This window comes from Triticum urartu, chromosome 7 (assembly GCF_003073215.2).
Source record: "Triticum urartu cultivar G1812 chromosome 7, Tu2.1, whole genome shotgun sequence".
Taxonomy (NCBI): domain Eukaryota; kingdom Viridiplantae; phylum Streptophyta; class Magnoliopsida; order Poales; family Poaceae; genus Triticum; species Triticum urartu.
This window is the reverse complement of record NC_053028.1, coordinates 31,769,817-31,797,211: the sequence shown is the minus strand read 5'-3', so window position 1 is coordinate 31,797,211 and position 27,395 is coordinate 31,769,817. Positions and strand designations below refer to the sequence as shown.

The window sequence follows — 27,395 nt, the reverse complement described above, 5'->3', positions numbered from 1 at the left end:
CTACACTTTAAAATGATGCACTGCTGGATAGATGCCGAGTCTGATCGGATTGTCTTGGCAGAAGGAATATCCTTCGTTGACCGTGAGAGCTTGTGATGGGCTAAGTTGGGACACCACTGCAGGGTTTTGAACTTTCGAAAGCCGTGCCCGCGGTTATGGGCAGATGGGAATTTGTTAATGTCCGGTTGTAGAAAACCTGAAACTTGACCTTAATTAGAATGCATCAACCGCGTGTGTAACCGTGATGGTCTCTTTCCGGTGGAGTCCGGGAAGTGAACACGGTGTTGGAGTTATGCTTGACGTAGGTTGTTCTAGGATCACTTCTTGATCATAGTTTCTCGACCGTGCTTTTGCCTTCTCTTCTCGCTCTCTTTTGCGTATGTTAGCCACCATATATGCTAGTCGCTTATTGCAGCTCCACATCATACCTTTTACCCTACTTATAAGCTTAAATAGTCTTGATCGCGAGGGTGTGAGATTGCTGAGTCCCCGTGACTCACAGATACTTCCAAAACCAGTTTGCAGGTGCCAATGAAACCGTGCAGATGATGCAACCAAGTTCAAGGAGGAGCTCGATGAAGATCTTGTCCTTTGTGTTGTTTCGTTCTAGTTGATCAGTAGTGGAGCCCAGTTGGGGTCGATCGGGTATCTGCGTAGCATTTCGGGTAGTCTTCTTTTATTTTGGGTTCCGTAGTCGGACCTTGATTGTATCTGGATGATGTAATGTTTTATTCATGTATTGTGTGAAGTGGCGATTGTAAGCCAACTATGTAACTCTTTCCCTTAATTATGTATTACATGGGTTGTGTGAAGATTACCTCACTTGCGATATTGCTTTCAATGCGGTTATGCCTCTAAATCGTGCTTCGACACGTGGGAGATATAGCCGCATCGAGAGCGTTACATGGGTCAAAGACAAACGTCCTAACCCAATCCCCATCATGCCCACGGATCAATGTGAATTACTTGTCGGCCTCTGCAACTACATCACGTCCATCGATGATGCCAAGTGTTTGGAGTAAGTATCATTTACCAATGTGTAATGTGTCATCATACATTATTGTTATTATTACAATCCAATTTTCAGGAAGGAATGGGTCCGAAGCTCGACACCCAGTCCAATGGGCTTAAGTCTCAAAAAACTTCAGGGCATACTTAACATGGATCAGTCTATGGACACTGATTGTTTCAACATTGCCGTGCATATACTGTTGGCATGTGACGAGGGAGTATTGTTCATAGACCCTCCTATACACTACATGGATCTACAATTTTGTGTAAGTTATCAAAATTCTTCATTCAATATCATTATTATCAACATGTTTCTAAATAGTTTTTTTTACTCAGTCCATGATGCGGGATTCAACATGAGGTCAAAAGTTCTGCGATAAGGAAACTATTCAGAAGTTGGCAAATTTGTTTGATAGCTGGCCTGGGATAGACAACAACATATCATCGTGCAACATGGTAAGTAAGGTCTTTTGTCCATTGTTTGCCATGGTTTATTGTTGTCTGTAATAGCTATGACTTGTAGATTTATCTTCCATATGAATCTATCGGTCGATACATCTTGTACGTCATCAACAAAGAGGCACGTCGTGTATCTATTCTGGACCCTATTCATACAACACAATTGTTGAAGAGGAAAATTCTGAGGCACTTAGTGAAATTAAAAAGTTTTACGCGGGAATTCAAAGAAGCACCGGAAATAAAGCAACCAGGTATATATATCAAAATGGCAACGTTCATTTCTTGATGGTATTCCAACGAACGTAGACGGGTAATAAATTTAGAATATAAACATTTATTTTTGTTATGACCATATTTAATACAATAACAATTTAGGAAATTGCAGGGATTTGTCAGGCTATTTTGTCTTTTATTTTATGCTATTGTGGAACGGTAAAGACCTGGCGAAGCCACTTTGTGCGGTGAGTATTGTGTGTTACACATGTTTTTAAACCTTCCACGTGAAGTATTCATGCTAACTACATATATTGCTTTTGCGGGATGAGTATGAGTTGAGGAAGAAGCAATTTTTATTATACTTGCTCAAACATCGTGCGAATGAAGCTAAAGACAATTTGTCTGATATTGTGAGAGAATTTCTTAAGAGCATCAAGTAGATCTCAATACTTTGTAATATATTTTTTAATTGGAGATCACTTATATGTATACATTGTTAACTTGCTATTTTGTTATCGCTTTTGATTTTAAATGAAGTGGACTTCAATTATTATGCAATTGTGATTGTGTTATATTGTCTCTATCTACTGTATGACAATTTCACAAGCCCGTGGCAGCGCACTGGCATTCTACTAGTATAGTTAAAATTTCAACCACATGTGATCCCATGACCTCTTTGATATGCACGCTCAAATGAATGAACATGACGCTCGAGATCGCATGTGCCCCTCTCTTTTCCGCCCTGCCCGGCCTCTCCTTGACAACGAAGCTAACTCCATTATCATCCTTATTAGTTAGCTTCGTTGAGGGCCCCACACGGCATCGACGCCACCACCATCCACACCGTCCGTGCCCAATCAAGCGGCCAACACCCGCCACCAGCCACGTCACAACGTCTCCCTCTCGGCCCGAAGGAAATCGCGGCCCTCCCAAGCCGATCCATCCGAGACACCGGAGACAATCCTCGACCGCGGCGGGGGCGGCGGCGCGACGCTGTCGGAGATGTACCAGAGCGCGCGGCGGCTGCTGCTGTCGGCCCGCGTCGAGCGGCTCGCCTCGGCGCCCGCCTCCTCCTCCTACCCCGGGAGGTGGCGCAGATCCAGGGCCTCTGCGTGCAGATGGACCGCCTCTGGCGCTCCATCCCCGCCAAGGGCCAGCGCGACCTCTGGAAGAGATGAGGACACTCTTCCTCTCCTTCTTCTCACGGCCTTAACCCCATTTAGCTGCTCCGTCACGAGTTCCTTGTGTATGCCGCGCGAATCGGCGACGAGGCGGGGAGAGATCTCCAAGCGCCGATGAGTTCTTGGTCACAGCTCTAGCGTATGCATTCTGTCGTTATTGTGGTCTCCAAGGTGAAACCTTCTAGTTCGGCGGTTACCTGAGCATGGATTTGGCGTTAATGGTGAGGATTGAGGAGCTTGTGTAGTAATCTGTGCCATGTTTTCAACTTGTGTGTACTAGTACTTGGTAGGTAGGCCTCCATTGCTTTTCAGCAACTGTAAGTTCAATTAGGTTGTTCGATGTGCCAACTTGGTAGGCTTCAGTTATGCTATTGAGGTTATGGAAGTTAGGTTGTTCAATTATGCTTTGAGCAAGTGGAAATTTGGTTGTTCAGTATGCCTGTTTCAACTTATTTAGCTTGACCACTATCAGTTTTCTTGCCACTGAATCTGCCTGTTGTTGGTAGACAGGTCCATTGGCACTAGATTATTCATAACAAATAGTTCCTGTCGCAAAAAGAATTCTTTGCAAATTTTAGTTGCGCCCTTCTTGGTGGTGGTTCAGAGGGGCAAGACGCCAAGAATAGGCAATGATAAGCACTCATTGAACTACGAGCGCATGATATATACGAGGCAGAGTTTTTTTAATTGTATTTCATGTAGATACTTTTTAGCAATCTTCCATCGGCAAATTATAGGTACACTGTGTCTGATTAGGGATGCCAGTGCCAGAACCACCACGACCTCCACATAGTAGACACCCTCAAATAAGAATTCCTAATTCAGCCTTTCATGATGTTAGTTCTGCTTTGTATGTTGGCATGTACAATTCTTCGTAGACTTAACCAGGGTCATAGTGTTTTAATTCAAGTACCCACCATAAACAAGCAATAAATAACTTTGTGTATCATTGCACTTCATAATGTAGTCAGCAAGCAGGATTATTTTGATGTACGAACTTGATAGTTCAGATTGAAAACTAGCTTTTCTTCAGAGGAATTGGCATAACCAACATTTCATACAGAAAGTTATAATCTCATTTGTTGCTTCTAATCTAAGTTATTAGTAATTCTTGGTTAATTGATTTATCCATCCACCTTCTGGGTGCAGTAGAGATCCTACAGCCAGGTATTAGGTGTAATACATCTTGGAACCTTGATCTTGTCCTCAGCTTGTATCAAATAGTGTTACCTTCAAATACATGTGAGACGGAGTGCTTTTTACCTACATTGCTTTAATCTGTAGGAGATACACATTAGATTGGATTGTTTTCTTGCTCTTAAGATGGCATTTTCTCTAATTCCCTTCCTTTATAGCAAAGATTCAGTCACAGAAGTACTAAACTACTAAATACACATATTTTCTTCTAGTGTTATTCTTTCTCTGGAATTCACCAGCTTAGATCTGAAGGTCTTGTCACTCTATACGTGTGGTCAATATGGAATTTCAGGCCATGTGTCATGCTGAGATAGTTAGACGCCCATGCTAGGTTTATCCGTCCTCGAGGATGCTATATTTCCTTTTATCTGTTTTGTAGAAATGGAGTTCTGTATAAAAGTGATATTTGTGGCTCCTGGAGCAACTCTCGAGAATTGCTCTAGGGTATGATTTCTGTTGTGAATTCCTTTCCTGTTGCATGTATAATCTCGACAGTGTGCACAATTGAAAGGAAGAGCTGAATAGGAGTTATGTAGGTTGCTGTTCCAAGTTTTTAACATTGTTTGATGTTGTCCTGGCAGAAAAGTGGAGCAGCTATCTGAAGAGGTTGATTCATTGAAGGAAACCCTCAACAAGCACTCGTTGCGGCAACGAAAGCGGATTCTGGAAGCCAAGGAAAGGGCGGAGCTATTTGATAGAGAGAGCTGTGAGTAGTCTTGAAGCATGAGCGGTTGTTTTTCATGCAGGATAATTTCGTTGCAGCACTAATGAATTGAAAATTATGTTGCAGAATGGTGAGTCGTCACATGTCCTTCAAATATTTGACGACGAAGCCCAGGCAATGCAATCGGCCCGTAGCTCCTCTCGAATGCTTGACGAAGCCTTTGAGACAGGAGTGGCCATCCTCCACAAGTAGTCTGACCAGAGGGATCGTCTGAAGGTAAACGAAACAGTTCAAGTTGCACAGCACCCTGCTGGCCTTTGTTGGCATGGTGAAAGAATGTGCCTGCCTGATAGTAGTAGAAGTAACATCTCCTTGCACTTGATTGCAGAGCGCGCAAAGGAAGGCTCTAGATGTCCTGAACACCGTTGGCCTATCAAACTCGGTCTTGAAGCTTATTGACAAGCGGCACCGGGTCGACAAGCGGATCGCGTATGGCGGCATGATTATCACCGTCAAAGTGCTGATGGTTGCGTTTTGGCGATGGACACACTAGTTTCAAATGTCCTCTAGAGGTGGGCACACTAGTGCATGAGGAATTAAGGAAGGGGGGTTGTTGTTCAGGTTAAAGTTTTGCTATCTCTGGTCCTTCCTTGTGTAGTAGGCACAACTCTGCTCGGTTACTGATCCATCTTCTTTGTATTACTACTATTATATACTGTGTGTATAGCGATTATGAAAAGATGTTGACAACCCTCAGATCAGATACAGTGGCCTGTTTTGTTGATATGACAATTTCTGTTGTAAAAAATGCAGTCGTGGACGTGCACATCTTGTGTGCTAATACTGCTGTTTATGACCTCTCTTTTAGTTTGCGCTTTTGCAGTTTTCTATTGGATAAATGGTGTTTCATATTGTGTTTTCAGAATTCTGTAACCTGTCTCCTTGAAGACCATGTACTCCATTAAATTCTTACTCCTTTTTTTTACCAAAACAAGCTAGATGAGTATGCTAGAAGAAACATGCAAACAGGGCAAATGATCATAATATTGCTAGTTAATCACCCTCAAGTTATTGCAGATGCAGCAGAGCATTTTTCTTCTTTTTTGCACATCTGTGTTTCTGCTTTTACATTTGGTATAATCCCCTGTCAATCTTACACCTCCTTGGTATAATCTTTTTTTTTATTTGTTTTTAGTGAACCAACCTCTGGTTGAGATGGTTAGGTGGACAGTGGTATCCCCAGCCCACCAGGGTTCAAATCCTGGTGCTCGCATTTATCCTGAATTTATTTTAGAAACTCAAGATGATATGCCGGCTCAGTCTCTCGGAGATGCTCATAGGGGTAAGGTGTGCGTGTGTGCGTTCATAGGGATGAGTGTATGCACGTTCATATGAGCGCTTGCGTCTGTACTGTGTTAAAAAAAAAAAGCATGATGTTTTTATTCATGTCCTGTTTGCTGCAAACATGTATGGCATTTTGGATCTCGGCCTCCATGGAGGCTGAATTTTCGTAAAATTCAAAATTCAAAAATTTCGGTTTCAAAAAAATCTGACGAGGATGAATAGTATCATGTGTTAAAAAGCCCTAGATTTTTTTTCACAGCCCTCATTTCAACTTATTTTGTCCTAAAATTTTACACGTGCATTGTGCCTTCATCTATCTCTTTTTTTTTCAGAATTTTTTGAAATGTAAAAAATATGAATTTTCAGGAATTTTGGATTTGGAGGCTCCACAAAGCTCGGCCTCCAAAAGCAATTTCTGGAGTAGGTTTATACTATATCTTTGGTTCAACTCCCTTGTAGTTTCAAGGCAATTTTGATATAGACTTCTGCCAATCAACCGTCTCATCATCTGCCCGTAGGCCACCATTTCTGCTCAAGCAGCATCAACTGCCGAAGATGTTGCCACCGTCGACCTTGCCTGTCGCCGGCGACGGCAGCAGGGGGAGGAGAAAAAAGCACAGGCAGTTGGACTTACGCTTACACAATCAATTGATTAACATAACAGGCATTGTTTCTTCTGCCATTTTAGGCCGACATTTCACAGTTGTGTAGCTTTGGAAACCGTAGGTGAAACAAACGATTTAACAAAATAGTACAGCCGAGTCACAGGGCAATCCAATCCAATAATCCACCTCTTCATGGGAAACTCAGTCCAATGATGAAGAAAAAAGAGGCAAACAAATCACACAATCCTCTCCAATTCCCTCGCGTAGCCGAGGGTCTGGTTGATGACCGGCGCTGCCGGGATCTCCTTGCAGGGCTGGGACTCCTTCGCCTTCTGGAACAAGACCCGGCCGTCCTTGACATCCCACTCGGGGTGCTCCTGTTGACAACACGACGGTACTTTACAACCCCATGGCCATAATAACTCACGTAATTCACACCAGGAGCACAAGGCATGTTAATTTACCTCTGCGATGTACTGTTGCAGTTCCTTGTCGGAGCTGAACTTAAACATCTGCTTCGCGTCGTTTATTGACAGGTAATCATATCCCTTCTCGCTGCACCCAGCTATCTCGTCTCTGCGGGTGCAGCAGATATCATCACAGTGATGCACAGCAGCACAAGGAGCTAACTGGAAGGGGTGGAGACAGAGACCGACTTACCTAACCGTTTTGACGAGAAGGTCCATGAAGTATATGTAGGTTTCATGCGGCGCGGTTTGTCGAGCGCTCAGCACGCGGTTGTATGCGCCCTCCATAAAGGACTGCTCGAGCTCAACCCCGTGTTTGATGTAAGCATTATCCAGCGCTTTGGCGGGAAGAAGCTCCAGCTCAGTGTGGAACTCCGCAATTCTATTCTGGACTAACAGCCTCAGAAGGTTAGCCCCCATGATTGGGTACTCCTCCGATGATGGAGGAATTATGCCGCTGCAGGCATCAGCATGAATTAGTACGATATATTACAAGCAGAAAACCCAACATGTTCCTAGGTAAAATAACCTTCAACAAGTCCAGACATTTTTTAACATGTTCTGGACTTGATAAACCAGGCATATAAAACTGAATAAGGTGTGAAAACAATTCTGCTAAGATATTAGAAACACAAAACATTTGCCAGTCTGGCAAGGGCATCATGGGTCACCCGCAGGCCAGAAACCTGAGAGTTCGATACGAAACCCAATCTACATGTCTAACTTAACCGCGACTTGCAAACATAAATTCCCAACTCAGCCCCTGTTCCATATTCGACTACCCAACTGAACCAGCAAACTTGGCACAACATAACTCATGCAAGATTAACCCAAAAACTCATGCAAGACTAACACAAAAACCTATTTTGGTTCAACTCATTTGGCAACTTATTATGCCCAAAGAAAACCAATAATTTATACAGTACTTATTTGTTTTGACTTTACCAACTGAAAACCCAATGGATGATGAAGGAGAACAGGGAACAATACACGTATTAAATGACAGCCTACACAATGCATAGACAGAGAAAACAACTGCAAAGTGGTAAAAAAAAAAGGAACTAACCATGTGTCCATGTAATAGGGCTTGAGCTGGCAGAAGTCCCTTTCAAATGCATCTTGGTCTTCCATTTTCACACTCAAAATAACTGCCTGCTCATAAATTTCCCCTGAAATGTTTCAGGTAGATTTAGTGGCTGCTCTATTAAGGATAACCACAAGACCAGAGCATATATTTCTAAATAGCTGGGCCATAACACTACAGACACACATTTTCCTTTTAGAAAAAAAACAGGGCATAGGTTACGATAATCAGACAGAAGGGTTGGGTTCATTCATGGCGACAGCATATGAACGATCAATTCATGAACTGCAACATAGTGATATCTGAATGACCGAATCTTATATCATCTAATACAAATATCCAATGCAGCATCAGAGGTCAAGTCGAAAAAGAGACCCGTTATTCCAGAGTCGACACTCTGACACTGACAAGCATCACTAGCGTCAGTTTTAACTCCTAAGATAGAACAAACATTCAAATCAAATCATCTATAAAAATTCATATATGGCTGCAACCATTCGGCTGAAACTCCTAAAGTAAAATTGCATGACCAAAACAAATCAGTGTTAGGCGTGCAAAGATCCCCCGCCACATCCTCGAGCTAGCTGCATCGAGCAACTAAACATACCAACTGTTACAGAAAGACCACACATGAATTGCCGGCTAACTAAACAAAGTTTCAGTTCAACGGCGCTGAACGAGTCATATCGCAACAATAATCAAACATGACTACAATCTCAGACGGCGTTACAAAAACCAGATAACCACATCACACATCAACCAAACACAGACCAACCTACACACAGAGTCAAAATCCCCTCACCGACACAATCTTCATCATATATATATATACCTACACACAGAATCAAAATCCCCTCACCAACACAATCTTCACATATACCTACATACACTACACACACCATAATAACATGGTGACCTACCAAGAAAAAAAATCGCACCCAGCGCACACATACGGAAAGCATCATTGCAACCACCTGACGACAATTGATAGAGAGAAAAAAAAAGTTGTCTTACTCGCAAGCTTGAGCTCCTCCACGGCGTTGGGCGTCTGCTGGAACAGCGGGGGAAGGCTGGGGAACTTGGTGAGGAGGACCTGCAAGAGGAGGAAGCTTCACCTGTCAATTCACCAGAAGATGGACCTCTCGCTCCCCGGCGAAACCACCGGCGCCGCCGACCCAACCAGAACTAAAACCTAGAAAAGATGCGAGCTTTCCGAACCGCCCGGCGGGAGGGGGGGAGAAGGGGGCGGGCGCACCTTGAGCTGCGAGAGGAGGGTCGAGCAGACGTCGAAATTGCTGGCCTTGAAGGCCGCCTTGAAGCGGTCGAACAGCTGCGTCACCTCCACCAGCTTCGGATCCATCGGCGGCGGCGGGGGGCGGCGGCGGAGCTGGAGCTTCGAGTCGAGTCGAGTCGCGGATTGGAGCCGAGGCTGAGCGGGATCTCTCCTGCGGCGGGAGGGGATTAGGGTTCGAGTCTCCTCCAAGGCTCCAAGTACGAGATCGGGCGCCGCGGGGGAAGAGCTAGCGGCTGTGTACTGTATACTCCTCCTCTCGGGCTGTCCTACTCGGCTTCCTCCTCTTTCTTCTTTCTGTGGAAAAAAGAATAAAAAAGTAATAAATCAAAACGCTTTTTTAATTAAAAAAAAAGGGTTGTAGGAAACGCGAAAAACAATACGTAGACATGACATAATTTTTATATTTGCGAAAGTCCACTTTGCTTATTATTTACGAAATTTATTAACCCAACTAGTACGAACTAGACCTAGGTATGGGCAGCCCGGCCCGACGACCCAGCCTAAAAAATCCAGGCCGGGCTCAGACCTAGAAATTTGACTCATTGCGTATGTCAGGCCGGGCTCTGGCCTAGAAATTTGACCTGTTGTGTATGTCAGGTCGAGATCGAACCTGAAAAATATGTCAGTTTACACGGAGGCCCGGCCCGGCCCGGCTCGAAATTGATGTTTTTAGTTTCTTCGGCCGGGCTCGGGCCTACATATATGTTTTCTTGGCCGGGCCGGGCTAGGCTCGGGCTTAGACTTTGCAAGTCGTGCTTTGACAGGCCTGACCCGAAACCCGACCCAGCCTGAGGAATGCCCAAGGGCAATACTACGCGTCCGGCCCGATGATAAACCAATTAGATCATCCGCCTCGGCAACCGTCAGATGCCGTCCAACACATCCGTCCAATCTTCTGACCTAGCCAATTAAGGACCTTTGCAACAGCTACTAGCATGCTATTCTTATGGGCTTGCAACAAGGACCTTGTTTCAAAGGTCCACCGAGATAGCAGCTGGCTGAGATAGGCCACACCCTAGGCTAGAGCATAGCCGCCATGCCATGACCCGAGCATCTCGGCCATAGAACACCGTCACTTGCCGGAGTTGCTCCTCCTCCTCAGCATTAGCCCCGCGAGCAGCTGCCAGCTCCACTCCAACACGACGGCGACGGCCTCTCATGTCGGACGCTCCTTCGCGTTTTTATGCAACTGGGACTATGTTTCTGAAACATTCTTTATGTTGCAATGCCTGACCTATCACTCTCTAACGTGGGGCGCTCCTCCCGCGCTTTCTGCAACAGGGGCTATGTTACTAAAACAAGACCCCTGTTGCGGAACGGGCTATGTTTCTGAAAAAAACCTGTTGCGGAAAAAAACCCTTCACCACCAAATCATTTTTTGTTTCTGAAACAAGATGTCTATTTGCATAAACCTTTTGAAATAAGACCCCTATTGCACAAAAAGAAACCTTCACCATCAAATAGTTTTTCGTTCTAAAACTAGTCATCTGTTGCAGAAATCTACTGAAACAAGACCCTTGTCGCGCGACAAAAACTGGTTGCATGGGACTTGCACGAGCCTTGGTCAGGATCGATCCGACGGCTAAGCAAGCGTCGGACACTGCGCGTGCATCAGCTGGTTGAAGGGTAGCATTTTCCTACAAATAAAACCTTGAAAAATAAATACGGCCTCCGTCCAGATTTATCCATCGCTAAAATGAGTGTATCTAGATGTGTTTTAGTGTGTCGATACACTCATTTCGGCGAGTTCTGATGTCCAGCGCTTCAAATCAATTCGAGGGTTCAATGGCGACAACTGATGCTCTGGGTTGATGGTCAATAGAGGCACGTACATGAAGACTTTCTGATTGTCATTGGCAAGGTCAAGCCGACTCTGAAAGGGGAGCGGCGATGGCGGTGCGTCGGCGAGTTCGTTCTAGCAGTGGTAGTGTTCGGTGGTGTAGGTCCTCGATGTAATTTTTATTGTGTTGAGTTACTTTGTATTCCTTAGGAACCATTATAATATTGGAAATCTTATATGGGAAACGTTAGAATAATCCTAAAGCACTGTAAGTTGTCATGTCAGAAATTCAACCGTTCACTGCGAACATGCCTAGTGTGAATGCGCCAGCATCCACTCACATACAAAGCTGGTACCCCCCCCCCCCCTGAAAGATCGTGGATGTCGCCTAGAGGGGGGGGTGAATAGGCGCTTTAAAATAATTACGGTTTAGGATTGAACAAAAGAGGAATAAACTCTAGCGTTTTTTGTCAAGCACAAAACCTAAAATGACTAGGCTCACCTATGTGCACCAACAACTTATGCTAGGCAAGATAAACAACTATGTGATAGCAAGATATATAACATGAAACTATGTCTATCACAAAGTAAAGTGCATAAGTAAAGGGCTCGGGTAAGAGATAACCGAGGGACGCGGAGACGATGATGCATCCCGAACTTCACACCCTTGCGATGCTAATATCCGTTTGGAGCGGTGTGGAGGCACAATGCTCCCAAGAAGCCACTAGGGCCACCTAATCTCCTCACGCCCTCGCACAATGCAAGTGAAGGAATATACCCTAGAGGCAATAATAAAGTTTTTATTTTATATTTCCTTATTCATGATAAAATTTTATTATTTATGCTAGAACTGTATTGATCGGAAACCTAAATACATGCGTGAATACATAAACAAATATCGTGTCCCTAGTAAGCCTCTACTAGACTAGCTCGTTGATCAAAGATGGTTAAGGTTTCCTAACCATAGACATGTGTTGTCATTTGATAACGGGATCACATCATTAGGAGAATGATGTGATGGACAAGACCCATCCGTTAGCTTAACATAATGATCATTTAGTTTTATTGCTATTGCTTTCTTCATGTCAAATACATATTCTTTCGACTATGAGATTATGTAACTCCCGGATACCGGAGGAACGCCTTGTGTGCTATCAAACGTCACAACGTAACTGGGTGATTATAAAGATGTTCTACAGGTATCTCCGTAGGTATTTGTTGAGTTGGCATAGATCAATATTATGATTTTTCACTCCGAGTATCGGAGAGGTATCTCTGGGCCCTCTCGGTAATACACAACATAAGCTTGCAAGCAAACAACTAAGCAGTTAGTCACAAGGTGATGTATTACGGAATGAGTAAAGAGACTTGTCTGTAACGAGATTGAACTAGGTATGAAGATACCGATGATCGAATCTCGGGCAAGTAACATACCGATGGACAAAGGGAATTATGTATGTTGTCATAACGGTTCGATCGATAAAGATCTTCATAGAATATATAGGAGCCAATATGGGCATCCAGGTTCCGCTATGATTATTGACCGGAGAGGTGTCTCGGTCATGTCTACATACTTCTCGAACCCATAGGGTCCGCACACTTAACGTTCGATGATGATATAGTATTATATGAGTTATGTGATTTGGTGACCGAATGTTGTTCGGAGTCCCGGATGAGATCACGAACATGACGAGGAGTCTCGAAATGGTCGAGAGGTAAAGATTGATATATAGGATGACGGTATTCGGACACCGGAAGTGTTCCGGAGGGTACCGTGTACATATCGGGTCACCCAAAGGGGTTTCGGGCACCCCCGGCAAATATATGGGCCTTATGGGCCAAGAGGGGAAACGCACTAGCCACAAGGGGCTGGTGCACTCCCCATCTGGGCCGGCCAAAGGTGGAGAAGGACAGGGGAAGGAGGAAAGGCAAGTGTGGAATAGGATTCCCACTTCCTTCTCTCTCTCCCCCTCTTTCCTTCCCCCTCCGACAAATATGGCGGGGGGCACCACTTGGGAGGACCCTAAGTAGGATTCAGCCTGCTTGGGGCGCCCTCCTGGATGCTCCCTCCTCCCCCACCTATAGGTCATCATCACCGTCTTGGTGGCGCCTAGCACACATCCAGACAATTGCCTAGCCGTGTGCGGCGCCCCTTCCACCGTTTACACCCGCGGTCATATTTTCGTAGTGCTTAGGCAAAACCCTGAGGAGATCACTTCACCATCACCGTCACCACGTCGTCGTGCTGGCGGAACACATTGATACGTCTCCGTCGTATCTACTTTTCCAAACACTTTTGCCCTTGTTTTGGACTCTAACTTGCATGATTTGAATGGAACTAACCCGGACTGACGCTGTTTTCAGCAGAATTGCCATGATGTTATTTATGTGCAGAAACAAAAGTTCTCGGAGTGACCTGAAACTTCACGGAGCGTCTTTTTGGAAATAATAAAAAATACTGGCAAAAGATCAAGACCAGGGGGCCCACACCCTAGCCACGAGGGTGGGGGGCGCGCCCCCCTACCTCGTGGGCCCCCTGGAGCTCCTATGACCTCGACTCCAACTCTATATATTCACTTTTGGGAGAAAAAAATAAAGGAGAAGGATTCATCGCGTTTTACAATACGGAGCCGCCGCGAAGCCCTAGAACCTCTCGGGAGGGCTGATCTGGAGTCTGTTCGGGGCTCCGGAGAGGGGAATCCGTCGCCATCGTCATCATCAACCATCCTCCATCACCAATTTCATGATGCTCACCGCCGTGCGTGAGTAATTCCATCGTAGGCTTGCTGGACGGTGATGGGTTGGATGAGATTTATCATGTAATCGAGTTAGTTTTGTTAGGTTTTGATCCCTAGTATCCACTATGTTCTAAGATTGATGTTGCTATGACTTTGCTACACTTAATGCTTGTCACTAGGGCCCGAGTGCCATCATTTCAGATCTGAACCTATTATGTTTTCATCAATATATGAGTGTTCTTGATCCTATCTTGCAAGTCTATAGTCACCTACTATGTGTTATGATCCGGCAACCCCGAAGTGACAATAATCGGGACCACTCCCGGTGATGACCGTAGTTTGAGGAGTTCATGTATTCACTATGTGTTAATGCTTTGGTCCGGTACTCTATTAAAAGGAGGCCTTAATATCCCTTAGTTTCCGCTAGGACCCCGCTGCCACGGGAGGGTAGGACAAAAGATGTCATGCAAGTTCTTTTCCATAAGCACGTATGACTATATTCGGAATACATGCCTACATTACATTGATGAATTGGAGCTTGTTCTGTGTCACCCTAGGTTAAGACTGTTACATGATGAACCACATCCGGCATAATTCTCTATCACCGATCCATTGCCTACGAGATTTCCATATATTGTTCTTCGCTTATTTACTTTTTGGTTGCTATTGTTACAATCACTACAAAATACCAAAAACATTACTTTTGCTACCGTTACTTTTGCTATCGTTACCATTACTATCATATTACTCTGCTACTAAATACTTTGCTGCAGATATTAAGTTTCTAGGTGTGGTTGAATTGACAACTCAGCTGCTAATACTTGAGAATATTCTTTGGCTCCCCATGTGTCGAATCAATAAATTTCGATTGAATACTCTACCCTCGAAAACTGTTGCGATCCCCTATACTTGTGGGTTATCACACATCTACTACCTTGACGTCTTGCTGGATCAAGAAGGCGAGGGACGTCACTGATACGTCTCCAACGTATCTATAATTTTTGATTGCTCCATGCTATTATATTATCTATTTTGGATGTTTAATGGGCTTTATTATACACTTTTATATCATTTTTGGGACTAACCTATTAACCGGAGGCCCAGCCCAAATTGCTATTTTTTTTGCCTATTTCAGTGTTTCGCAGAAAAGGAATATCAAACGGAGTCCAAATGGAATGAAACCTTCGGGAACGTGATTTTCTCAACAAACGTGATCCAGGAGACTTGGAGTGGGACGTGATGCCTATATACATGATCATACCTAGATATTCTCATAACTGTGCTCAATTCTCTCAATTGTCGACAGTAATTCGTTTACCCACCGTAATACTTATGCTCTTGAGAGAAGCCACTAGTGAAACCTATGGCCCCTGGGTCTATCTTCCATCATATTGATCTTCCAACACTTAGCTATTTCTATTGTCGTTTATTTTACTTTGCATATTTATTTCTCTTTATCATAAAAATACCAAAAATATTATCTTATCATATCTATCAGATCTCACTCTCGTAAGTGACCCTGAAGGGATTGACAACCCCTTTATCGCGTTGGTTGCGAGGTTCTTATTTGTTTGTGTAGCACTAGTAGAAAAAGGGGCTTTTGTTCGGGCCTGGCCAGCCCATTAGTCCCGGTTCTTCCACGAACCGGGACCAATGGATGCATTTGTCCTGGTTCGTGAGCCCAGGGGGCCGGCCGGGGCCCCGTGGGCATTGGTCCCGGTTCGTATGGACCCATTTGTCCCGGTTCTAGGCATAAACCGAGACCAATGGGCCTCGCTCCTGGCCCACAAACATTTGTCCCGGTTCGTGGCTGGAACCAGGACAAAAGGCTGGGCTTTAGTCCCGGTTCCAGCCACGAACCGGGACAAATGAGTTGCCTATATATACCCCATCGCCGCATCAGAGCACTCGACAGTGCTCTGTTTTTTCTGGCCGGCGAGGAGAGGGCATTTGGGTGCTCTAGCTCACCTCCTATGCACATGAGGTGTTCGATGAAATGCCCGAGCCACGCTAGTTAAGCTTTCTCCTCTCGAAGCTCGACCTCCAAGTTCCATTTTCCCCGAGATTTGTCTAGGTTTAGTGGTCCGTCACGTCCCGTCCCCGTCTCATCACCGTCGATCGCCCACGCCGATCTCATCGCCTGCACCACCGTGGTGAGCCTCTTATCTTCTTCTGAAAGAAAAAAAATTCTTACTTTAGATAGATACTTGTCTAATTTTCTTACTTTTATTATTGCTTGTTTTTATATAGTGCGATGGTTTTGGCATCCGCCCCCGCGGCCCTCGTGCTGGCTATGATTCGGATGTGGTATATATTATTTTTATATCTACTTGGTTCATTTATTGTTTATGACAAATATGCCCATCAAGTTGACATAGATTTTATTTATGTAGGAGGTAGTTGAACCGGAAATTCTAACCGACCCTATTGTCGAGAGGTTAAATTTAGTTGAAGAAGAAAACAATTACCTGAAGGAAAAATAAAAAAATTGAGGAGGAGAAGATGATATTGGAGTTGCATGTTGTGGATGTCGTCGATGATCACAAGATCAAGATGGATGCAATGCGGTTGAAGATTAGAAAGATTAGAAAATATGCCATTCATACCGAGGCTTGGTATCATTATGCCGTTGGATCAATTTTTACCTTGGTTGTGATTATGATCGCATTTGTTGTTGCATTGAAAGGTTTTACATAGTTTCAATGTATGGTTTAACTAGATGCTCTGGAGAGCTATATGTTGTTCAATGAGAACTATGTATGTACTTTGTTTTTAATGTGATGATGAACTTCTATTAATTTGGTCACTTATCTATTCATGAGAGCTATATGTACTAAATTGATGATGTGGCTTTGAATGGTGCATTTTGAACACAAAAAAGTATGGAGTTCAAATAAGTTCAAAAAAATGAAATCCCTTTGTAACAGACGAGTTTCCGTATGAAACCGTGATACTTCGAAAGAGATTGACCGTTTTGTACACGAAGTGCATCCAGTTTTTTCCGTAAGCCTCTCTACTTTCTTGCACATGCTATGTGGGTGAAATGATGATACCATGCCAACTTTCAACCTTTTCAGAGTTCATTTGTTGTGCTTTTCAATTTCAGGGTCTTATAGCTCAAAATAATCAGTAAATGCATGAAAAATAACAAATGAAGTCAGTAAGGGTTGAAAATTGATGATGTAGCTTTGAATGGTGCATTTTGAACACAGAAAAAGTATGGAGTTCAAGTAAGTTCAAAAAATGAAATCCCTTTGTAACAGACGAGTTTCCGTATGAAACCCTGATACTCCGAAAGAGATTGTCCGTTTTGTACACGAAGTGCATCCAGTTTTTGCCGTAAGCCTCTCTACTTTCTTGCACATGCTATGTGGGTGAAATGATGATACCATGCCAACTTTCAACCTTTTCAGAGTTCATTTGTAGTGCTTTTCAATTTCAGGGTCTTATAGCTCAAAATAATCAGTCAATGCATAATATATACGAATTTCAGGGTCTTTCAGCAAAAATAATTATCATAAAATAAATAAGTAATTTGAAACAAAAATTATCAAAGTATTTTCTGTTCAAAACATTATAAGAAACCTCTAAAATTGATGAAACTAAAATTATAAAAAATTGATGAACTAAAATTATCAAAGTATTTTCTGTTCGAAATCATTAAAAGTAAAAAGAATTGTCATAAAGAACTTTTTTTGTTAGAAATTTTAATAGCAAAAAGAATTATCATAAAATAAAATAAATAAGTAATTCGAAACAAAATAAAATAAAATAAATAAGTATTTTGTTGTAAGTAGAAACAAAACAAAAAAATAAAACAAAAAATAAAACAAAAAACTGGGAAAAAATAAAAAAACATTATCACCTACTGGGCCACCACGGCCTGAATACGACTAGAAACCCACGACCTGATTATGAAACAAAAATTATCAAAGTATTTTCTGTTCAAAACATTTTAAGCAACCTCTAAAATTTATGAAACTAAAATTATATAAAATTGATGCAACTAAAATTATCAAATATTTCCTGTTCAAAATCATTAAAAGCAAAAAAGAATTGTCATAAAGAACTTTTTTTGTTAGAAACTTTAATAGCAAAAAGAATTATCATAAAATAAAATAAATAAGTAATTAGAAACAAAAGAAAACAAAAAAAGAAAAAAAGAAAACAAAAAAACAGGGAAAACATAAAAAAAATTGCCACCTACTGGGCCACCACGGCCTGAATACGACTAGAAACCCATCCATGGGCCAGGATTCAGGCCCACAGAAAGCCTAGTAGGCCCATCAGGCATAGCAGTCACAATTAGGCCCGTAAGCCTGCAATGGAGAGGAGCTCGAGAGGGGTGCGGTAGTGGGGCTTATAAACCACTGCGCGCCCCTCTCGACTAGCGAGGTGGGACTAAACTCCCACCACCACCCCGCTGTACAAGGCCTTTGGTCCCGGTTCGTGGCACCAACTAGGACTAAAGGGGTGCGTTGGTTCCGATTCGTGGCACCAACCGGAACCAATGCCCCACCTTTAATCCCGGTTGGTGCCACCAACCGGGACCAAAGGCCGCCGCTTCCCGCCCTTTGGGCTGCTGAAAAGAGACCTTTGGTCCCGGTTGGTGGCACCAACCGAGACTAAAGGGTGGCATTGGTCCCGGTTGGTGCCACGAACCGGGACCAATGCTTCGTATATATAAGAAAACACTTAGCAGTTTCTGCAAAAATCACTTCTTCTCCGCCCCGACGCCCCCACTCTGCTCCTCGTCGCCGTCACCACCGATCCCCTGCCCCGACGCCGTCAGGCTGCTCCACCTCACCGTCGCCGCCAAGCCCTGCCCCGACGCCGTTAGACTGCTCCACCGCATCATCGCCGACGCCATTGGGCTGCTCCACCTCGCCACCGCTGCCGCCGTCGCCACTGCCCTCTGCCCCGACGTCGCCGCCACTCCCCGCGCCCCTGCCTACTGATACGTCTCCAACGTATCTATAATTTTTGATTGCTCCATGCTATATTATCTACTGTTTTGGACTATATTGGGCTTTATTTTCCACTTTTATATTATTTTTGGGACTAACCTATTAACCGGAGGCCCAGCCCAGAATTGCTGTTTTTTTTGCCTATTTCAGTGTTTCGAAGAAACGGAATATCAAACGGAGTCCAAACAGGAAACCTTCGGGAACGTGATTTTCTCACCAAACGTGATCCAGGAGACTTGGACCCTATGCCAAGGCATCAAAGAGGCGGTCACGAGGGTGGGGGGCGCGCCCCCCTAGGGCGCGCCCCCTGCCTCGTGGGCCCCTCGATGCTCCACCGACGTACTTCTTCCTCCTATATATACATACGTATCCCCAAATGATCAGATACGGAGTGAAAAACCTAATTCCACCGCCGCAACTTTCTGTATCCATGAGATCCCATCTTGGGGCCTGTTCCGGAGCTCCGCCGGAGAGGGCTGTCATCACGGAGGGCTTCTACATCATCATAGCCTCTCCGATGAAGTGTGAGTAGTTTACCTCAGACCTTCGGGTCCATAGTTAGTAGCTAGATGGCTTCTTCTCTCTTTTTGGATCTCAATACAAAGTTCTCCCCCTCTCTTGTGGAGATCTATTCGATGTAATCTTCTTTTTGCGGTGTGTTTGTTGAGACCGATGAATTGTGGGTTTATGATCAAGTCTATCTATGAATAATATTTGAATCTTCTCTGAATTCTTTTATGTATGATTGGTTATCTTTGCAAGTCTCTTCGAATTATCCGTTTGGTTTGGCCAACTAGATTGGTAGTTCTTGCCATGGGAGAAGTGCTTAGCTTTGGGTTCGATCTTGCGGTGTCCTTTCCCAGTGACAGAAGGGGCAGCAAGGCACGTATTGCATCGTTGCCATCAAGGATAACAAGATGGGGTTTATTTCATATTGCATGAATTTATCTCTCTACATCATGTCATCTTGCTTAAAGCGTTACTATGTTTTTAACTTAATACTCTAGATGCATGCTGGATAGCGGTCGACGAGTGGAGTAATAGTAGTAGATGCAGAATCGTTTCGGTCTACTTGTCACAGATGTGATGCCTATATACATGATCATGCCTAGATATTCTCATAACTATGCTCAATTCTGTCAATTGCTCAACAGTAATTTGTTCACCCACCGTAGAATACTTGTGCTCTTGAGAGAAGCCACTAGTGAAACCTATGGCCCCCGGGTCTATTCTCATCATATCAATCTCCATCACTTTAATCTTGCTTTGCTTTTTTACTTTGCCTTTACTTTTTACTTTGCATCTTTATACCAAAAATACCAAAAATATTATATCTATCATATCTCACTCTCGTAAGTGACCGTGAAGAGATTGACAACCCCTAATCACGTTGGTTGCGAGCAGCTATCGTTTTGTGCAGGTACGAGGGACTTGAGCGTGGCCTCCTACTGGATTGATACCTTGGTTCTCAAAAACTGAGGGAAATACTTACGCTACTTTGCTGCATCATCCCTTCTTCTTCGGGGAAAACCAATGCAAGCTCAAGATGTAGCACCTGCACCGACGCCGCCCGCCGTGCCGCCCTGCTCCTGCCCCGACGCCGCCGTCTGTGAGCACCGTGCCCCTGCCGGCCCCGCCGCCGCCGTGCTTTTTATTATATATGCTATTTTTTACATGTTTTTAGATGTTTTTAGATTTTCATATATGTATGTATGTATTTTTTAGATATATGTATTTTTTGATGTATCTTCATATATGTATGTATGTATTTTTACATGTTTTTTGTATGTATGTATTTTTTCAATTGTAATATGCATGATGTTTTAAAAATACATATATGCAAAAGTTAGATTTTTAGAAAAGTTTTATCTATATATGTTCTCTGATTTAGTATATTAATTTTAGGTTAGTTTCATTTTTATAAAAGTTTTATATATTTAGGAAGAAGGAAGAGAAGGAAGAAGGAAGAAGAAGAATAAGTTTTATATATGCAAAAGTTACATTTTTAGAAAAGTTTTATATATCTAGCTAGGAAAGGAAGAAGAAGAAAAAGAATGAGAGGAAAAAGGAAAATAAGAAGAGGAAGAAAGGAGAAGAAGAGGAGAAATAAATAATAAGAGGAAAAAAGAAGAAAAAGAAGAGGAGAAGTTCTATATATGTTTTCTTCTTCTCTTTTTTCTTCGATCTTCTCCTCTATTCCTTTCTTCTTCTCCTTTTTTATTTCTTCTTCGTCTTCTTATTTTTTTATCGGGTATGTCGTTGTCGATATACCCCCTCCCGATAACTTCAACACGAGGGGGGGGTCGATATACCCCCTCCCCAATAACATTATTTTCCCATGTATGTATGTTGTCATTGTCGATATAACCGGCCCCCTCCCGGATAACTTCAACATGAGGGGCGGTCGATATATATACCCCCTCTCGACCGTGATAACTTATACCACAGGAGCACCCCCCCGACCCTCTCGCTCGACCAAAACTCTCAAGGACACCCAAACCCTAGAAAATAACGTTGTCGGTCTCCTGCCCCCTCCCGCCGCGCCCCTACCCGATCGACAAACTCTCTTGAGGCCACCCAAATTTACCAAGTTAAAAGAGCGTTGTCGTCGAGGCCACCCCAAACCCTAGAGAAGCGTTGAGGCCAGGCCACTAATATGATTCCTTATTGTGATTAGCTAGCTAGTTCAACATTTGCCACTAATATATCCATCTGTCATGTTTGACTAATAATTTCCATGTTGTAAATATTGCAGAAACTATGGATCCGCACCCCCAAGACGAAGAAAAAGAAGCGGTGTTGGGGGGAGATAATCGCACACGGAAGTGATGCCGTCTTGTCATTTCTCAACGTCACATGCACCGATGGTCTGGAATGACAGGATGAAGAAGCAGGCTACGACGATGATCAAACAATGGAGGAGGAAGGACACCGTGATGACGGCTCCGGTGACCGAATGGAGGGGGAAGGACACCGTGATGATAGCTCCGATGACCGAATGGAGGGGGAAGGACACCGTGATGACAGCTCCGGTGACTGAACGGAGTCCGGCCAGGTATATATATATTAAGTAAGTAAGCATGTGCTGATTATAGCTTATTGATGCATTAATTGTTTTTGGTATGTACACATATTAACTCTCTTCTTTTTCTTCTTTTGTAGCCCTCCGGATCGAGAAACACTTTGGTACCGAGACGAGGCCCGAAGAGAAAGTTGTGCGCGGATGAAAGGTACACGAGCATCGAAATTGATCGCGCTGGCCAACCGATTGAACCCCTCCGGACCAAGCAAAAATTTAATGCTCAATGCGGGGTTCTAGTTAGGGACATGATCCCGATCAGCATCGAGCAATGGTTGAAGCCTAAGGACAAAGACTCTCAGGTGTCTTATGTCAGCGATAGGCAGAAAGCTGATCTTTAGACCGCGCTGCAGGAAAATTTCACCTTCCCGCCAGAGGAGGATCCGGAGAATCCAGTTAAAAAGCCAATGATCAAGGCTTATGCTCTTAAGAAGATGGCTGAGCTATTCAAGAGGTGGAAGAATGAGCTGAAATCATCGTTTGTCGACCAAGACAAGACTCCAGAATTCATCGGCCGATTTGAGAAGATCAAAGATCAGTGGCCCACATTTGTCACCAAAAAGAAATCTGAGAGAGCAGCGAAGATGTTGAAGGAAATATGCCCTAGAGGCAATAATAAAGTTATTATTTATTTCCTTATATCATGATAAATGTTTATTATTCATGCTAGAATTGTATTAACCGGAAACATAATACATGTGTGAATACATAGACAAACATAGTGTCACTAGTATGCCTCTACTTGACTAGCTCGTTGATCAAAGATGGTTATGTTTCCTAACCATAGACATGAGTTGTCATTTGATTAACGGGATCACATCATTAGGAGAATGATGTGATTGACTTGACCCATTCCGTTAGCATAGCACTTGATTGTTTAGTTTGTTGCTATTGCTTTCTTCATGACTTATACATGTTCCTATGACTATGAGATTATGCAACTCCCGTTTACCGGAGGAACACTTTGCGTGCCACCAAACGTCACAATGTAACTGGGTGATTATAAAGGTGCTCTACAGGTGTCTCCGAAGGTACTTGTTGGGTTGGCGTATTTCGAGATTAGGATTTGTCACTCCGATTGTCGGAGAGGTATCTCTGGGCCCTCTCGGTAATGCACATCACATAAGCCTTGCAAGCACTGCAACTAATAAGTTAGTTGCGGGATGATGTATTACGGAACGAGTAAAGAGACTTGCCGGTAATGAGATTGAACTAGGTATTGAGATACCGACGATCAAATCTCGGGCAAGTAACATACCGATGACAAAGGGAACAACGTATGTTGTTATGCGGTCTGACCGATAAAAGATCTTCGTAGAATATGTGGGAGCCAATATGAGCATCCAGGTTCCGCTATTGGTTATTGACCGGAGACGTGTCTCGGTCATGTCTACATTGTTCTCGAACCCGTAGGGTCCGCACGCTTAACGTTACGATGACAGTTTCATTATGAGTTTATATATTTTGATGTACCGAAGGTTGTTCGGAGTCTCGGATATGATCACGGACATGACGAGGAGTCTCGAAATGGTCGAGACATAAAGATCGATATATTGGACGGCTATATTCGGACACTGGAAGTGTTTCGGGTGATTTCGGAGAAAACCGGAGTGCCGGAAGGGTTACCGGAACCCCCCGAGGAAGTATTGGGCCTTAGTGGGCCTGAGGGGAGAGAGAGGGCAGCAGCCCAGGAGGTGGCATGCCCCCTCCCATGGGGAGTCCGAATTGGGCTAGGGGAGGGGGGCGCGGCCCCTCTTTCCCTCTCCCTCTCCCTCTCTTTCCTTCCCCCTTCCCTCTTCCTAGTTGGACTAGGAAAGGGGAGTCCTACTCCTACCAGGAGGAGGACTCCCCCCTCCTTGGCGCGCCTCAAGGGCCGGCCGGCCTCCTCCCTTTCTCCTTTATATACAGGGGTAGGGGGGCACCTCTAGACACACAAGTTGATCTTCGTGATCGTTCTCTTAGCCGTGTGCGGTGCCCCCCTCCACCATAATCCTCGATAATATTGTAGCGGTGCTTAGGCGAAGCCCTGTGACGGTAGAACATCAAGATTGTCACCACGCCGTCGTGCTGACGGAACTCTTCCCCGACACTTTGCTGGATCGGAGTCCGGGGATCGTCATCGAGCTGAACGTGTGCTAGAACTAGGAGGTGCCATAGTTTCGGTGCTTGATCGGTCGGGCCGTGAAGACGTACGACTACATCAACCGCGTTGTGCTAACGCTTCCGCTTCCGGTCTACGAGGGTACGTAGAAAACACTCTCCCCTCTCGTTGCTATGCATCACCATGATCTTGCGTGTGCGTAGGATTTTTTTTGAAATTACTACATTCCCCAACAGATGTCAGCGACAAACAAGAAAAATGCTGCAAAGAAGAAGCATCGCCATCGCACGGGGTCAGGTGGCTACCTGAAAGCCCGGCCGTTGTGGGACAAGGCTGAGAATGACCTCATTGATAAAGGGATCGAACCAGAGACGCGATGCTGGCCAGACCATTGCAGGACTTGGTTCTTCGGGGTTGGGGGAAAATTGGACCCTGTAACAGGGAAGTGCGTTTGGACTAACGAGCAGCTGAACTCACCCATCGAGAAGCTTCAGGAGTATATTGAAAAGGCGCAGCAAGGGACGTTCGTTCCGGACAAAGAGAACGACGAGCTCACAGAGGCCCTCGGGAATCCTGAGCACCCCGGACGGACCCGAGGCACGCCAGGCTCCCTTTCGTGAAAGGCAGGATTTCCTGACGCAGGCGGTTACAAATGCCGGGAGAGGAAGAAGAAAAAGGAGTTGACCCAACTACAGGCGCTGCACGCAAGGGTACAAGCGCTAGAGGAATGAGACAAGGCCCGCAGCACGCGACCTGCCGAAGCTACACCCGAAGCTACCCCGCCATCTCAGCGGAGAAGCAGCGTGGCTTCCATGGAGCTGCTTCAGGAGCCTATCTTCACGGCTCCTGCTAGCTACCTCATGGATGCTATCACGGAGTCTCAGAATTGCCACCTTATGACAAAGTGGATGGAATTGAAAGTCAAGGTGGTTGTTGGCTTTGTTGCACCTCCTGAACCTGGCACAACTTTTCACTGCCGGCCGATTCCAGAAGGATATGCTAGGGTGATGGTGGATGAAATCACGGAAGGATCTGAGGACCTCCAACTAACCACCCTATGGGTGACGGGGAGACTCGGTTGGGTTCTTGTCTGATGACTCCATGCCTATGGCGGAAGGAGCTCATCAACCTTCCGAACTGGACGCCGACGCCTCCTCCTCCTCCTCTGGCGAGTCAGGGCACTCCGCCTGCTCCACCGCCTCCTCCTCCGGTGAGTGATCAGGGCACTCAGCCTCCTTCTCCGGTGCGTGGCGGCACTCCGCCTACTTCTCCGCCTGCGCCGACGCGCCTGAGCAGCCACCAGCCTCCTCCTTCTCCGCCTCGCCAGCAAGGGCGGAAGAGACCCGCTGTCGCCCCGGCTGCTCCGGCGCGTCATAGTCCTCCTCCTTGTAAGCAAGGAAAGAAGACAGCCGCTGCCGCTCCGTCCGCTCCGACATCTAGCAGTACATCCAGAGGCGGGAGGCAATACAGATTCGGTCCTTCTCTGAAGACTCCAGAGAAGTTACCATACGAGATGACCCCGGAGGAAAACGAGAAGATCGCGCGACACGAAGTGAGGAACTTCTTTGAAGGGGTGAATGCAAAGAAACATCCACCTCCGGAGGATAAGGTAGATCCGGTGAAAGCGAAGCGCACTCTGGAAGCCCTGAAGAAACCACCAACGTCTCCGCCGAAAGGCAACTATGAGAGCATTATTAAAAGCTCATTTATCGAAGCGGAGCGGTCGGGAAGTACTGTCAGTGATCAAAGGTTAGCGAAATGACGAGCTGGGAAAAAAATTGCCCAGCTAGGCGAACAAGCGAACCAATCGTCCCCCCCGCTCAAGGTGTCTAGCGATATCGTCGCTAACGATTCGAGGATGGTGCCTGGTTATAACAATATTGATGATTACCTGCCCGACGATGTACATTATGAATTCTTGGAGGTGGAAGAACACAGATACGAATACGGGAAGCCTCTCGTCAAAGATGAAAGGTCTCTAACAACGATGATGCGAAGATTCCATGATTGGTACATGAAAACCTGCAGAGAGTCTGGGGGAGGAATACTTTGACGCTGAGAGTTAAAGAGGAGCATGACCTCGTTGGAACTGATCTGTTGAATGTTCCATTTGAGGAGTTCTTCCAGTTTTTCAATCAGAGGGCCCTCGATAAATTAACGGTCACTTGCTACTGTCTGTAAGTACTACTTCTGTCATTAAGTCTCTATATATAGGTCAGCTCTTTCATTGCATGTATTTATAATTATCCTCACTATATTATGCAGATTGAAGATCGCCGAATTGAAGAAAAAACAAATCGGTGATATTGGGTTCATTAACCCAAATATCATAGATGCATTTTCGGTTGAATTTAAGAAAAAAGAAACCAAGGCCAACTTGCTACGATAGTTGGTATTAAATCAAAACAAAGCTATAATACTCTTTCCTTACAACTTCAAGTGAGTGTTACTTTCTTGTGCATGTTCGGTTTCCCTTATTAGTCGAGGTTATAGTAATGTAATTGATGAGTTATGCATGCGTGCGCAGGTTCCACTATATTCTCCTAGAGATTAAGCTCGAGCAGGGACTAGTAACCGTCTTAGACTCGAGACGAAAATATCCCAAGGAGTATGCGGACATGACTGAAATTCTCGAGAAGTAAGTTAAATCGATGATTATCGCACCATATCGGAAACTTTGTTCACTTCCTGGTATCAAGTAATTGTTTTCTTTGTCTGGCAGGGTTTGGAAAAAATTCACCTCAAAAGCTCCGGGACTGCCGAAGAAGCTGGAATTTAAACACCCGAAAGTAAGTACTACTAGCATGTTCCACGCATCTCCTAGTGATTCAAGTGCTAGTTTCATCAATACCATTTTAGCATGCTTGCTTATCAGTTTGATTGACCTCTATTTCTTGTAAAGTGGTTGTGGCAGGAAGCCGGGAATAATTACTATGGATACTACGTTTGCGAGTCCATCCGCCACACGACCTGTGAGCGGGGCTACACTAAAAAACAATATGAAGTGTGTAAGCAATAATATTCAGAATTTAACTTTATTTACCATATTTTGTGTTGAGTTTCATTCATTCATATATATGTATTGACCACCTTCTTCAAATTAGATGTTTCGGATGCGGGATGAACTCCTAGCACCAGATCACATGCGAGGAATTCAAGAGGAATTGGCGGCATTCTTTCTTGACCACGTGATCGATAAAGACGGAGA

At 44.5% G+C, this 27,395-nt stretch overlaps 1 protein-coding gene and 1 pseudogene across 1 annotated transcript; one reads left to right on the top strand and one right to left on the bottom strand.

Annotated features, from left to right (window-relative positions):
• The first annotated feature begins 2,389 nt into the window (after positions 1–2,389).
• On the top strand, positions 2,390–5,616 carry LOC125518239 (annotated as a pseudogene).
• A 1,080-nt stretch (positions 5,617–6,696) lies between these two features.
• Positions 6,697–9,788, bottom strand: LOC125522320 (26S proteasome non-ATPase regulatory subunit 8 homolog A-like). The gene is made up of 6 exons (XM_048687385.1): positions 9,484–9,788; positions 9,243–9,321; positions 8,211–8,313; positions 7,338–7,601; positions 7,142–7,253; positions 6,697–7,054 (listed from the first exon to the last, which is right to left on the bottom strand). The coding sequence occupies exons 1-6, from the start codon at positions 9,586–9,588 to the stop codon at positions 6,914–6,916; spliced, it is 804 nt and encodes a 267-aa protein (XP_048543342.1). The 5' UTR covers positions 9,589–9,788; the 3' UTR covers positions 6,697–6,913.
• Positions 9,789–27,395: the final 17,607 nt, after the last annotated feature.

What these genes read in the sequence shown, in the direction of transcription:
- LOC125522320 (XM_048687385.1), bottom strand. Translation starts at nt 9,588, where the DNA reads ATGGATCCGAAGCTGGTGGAGGTGACGCAGCTGTTCGACCGCTTCAAG. An exon ending in GGAGGAGCTCAAGCTTGCGA is followed by an intron (nt 8,314 to 9,242) that starts GTAAGACAACTT and finishes GAAACATTTCAG; the next exon opens with GGGAAATTTATGAGCAGGCA. An exon ending in CCCTATTACATGGACACATG is followed by an intron (nt 7,602 to 8,210) that starts GTTAGTTCCTTT and finishes TGATGCCTGCAG; the next exon opens with CGGCATAATTCCTCCATCAT.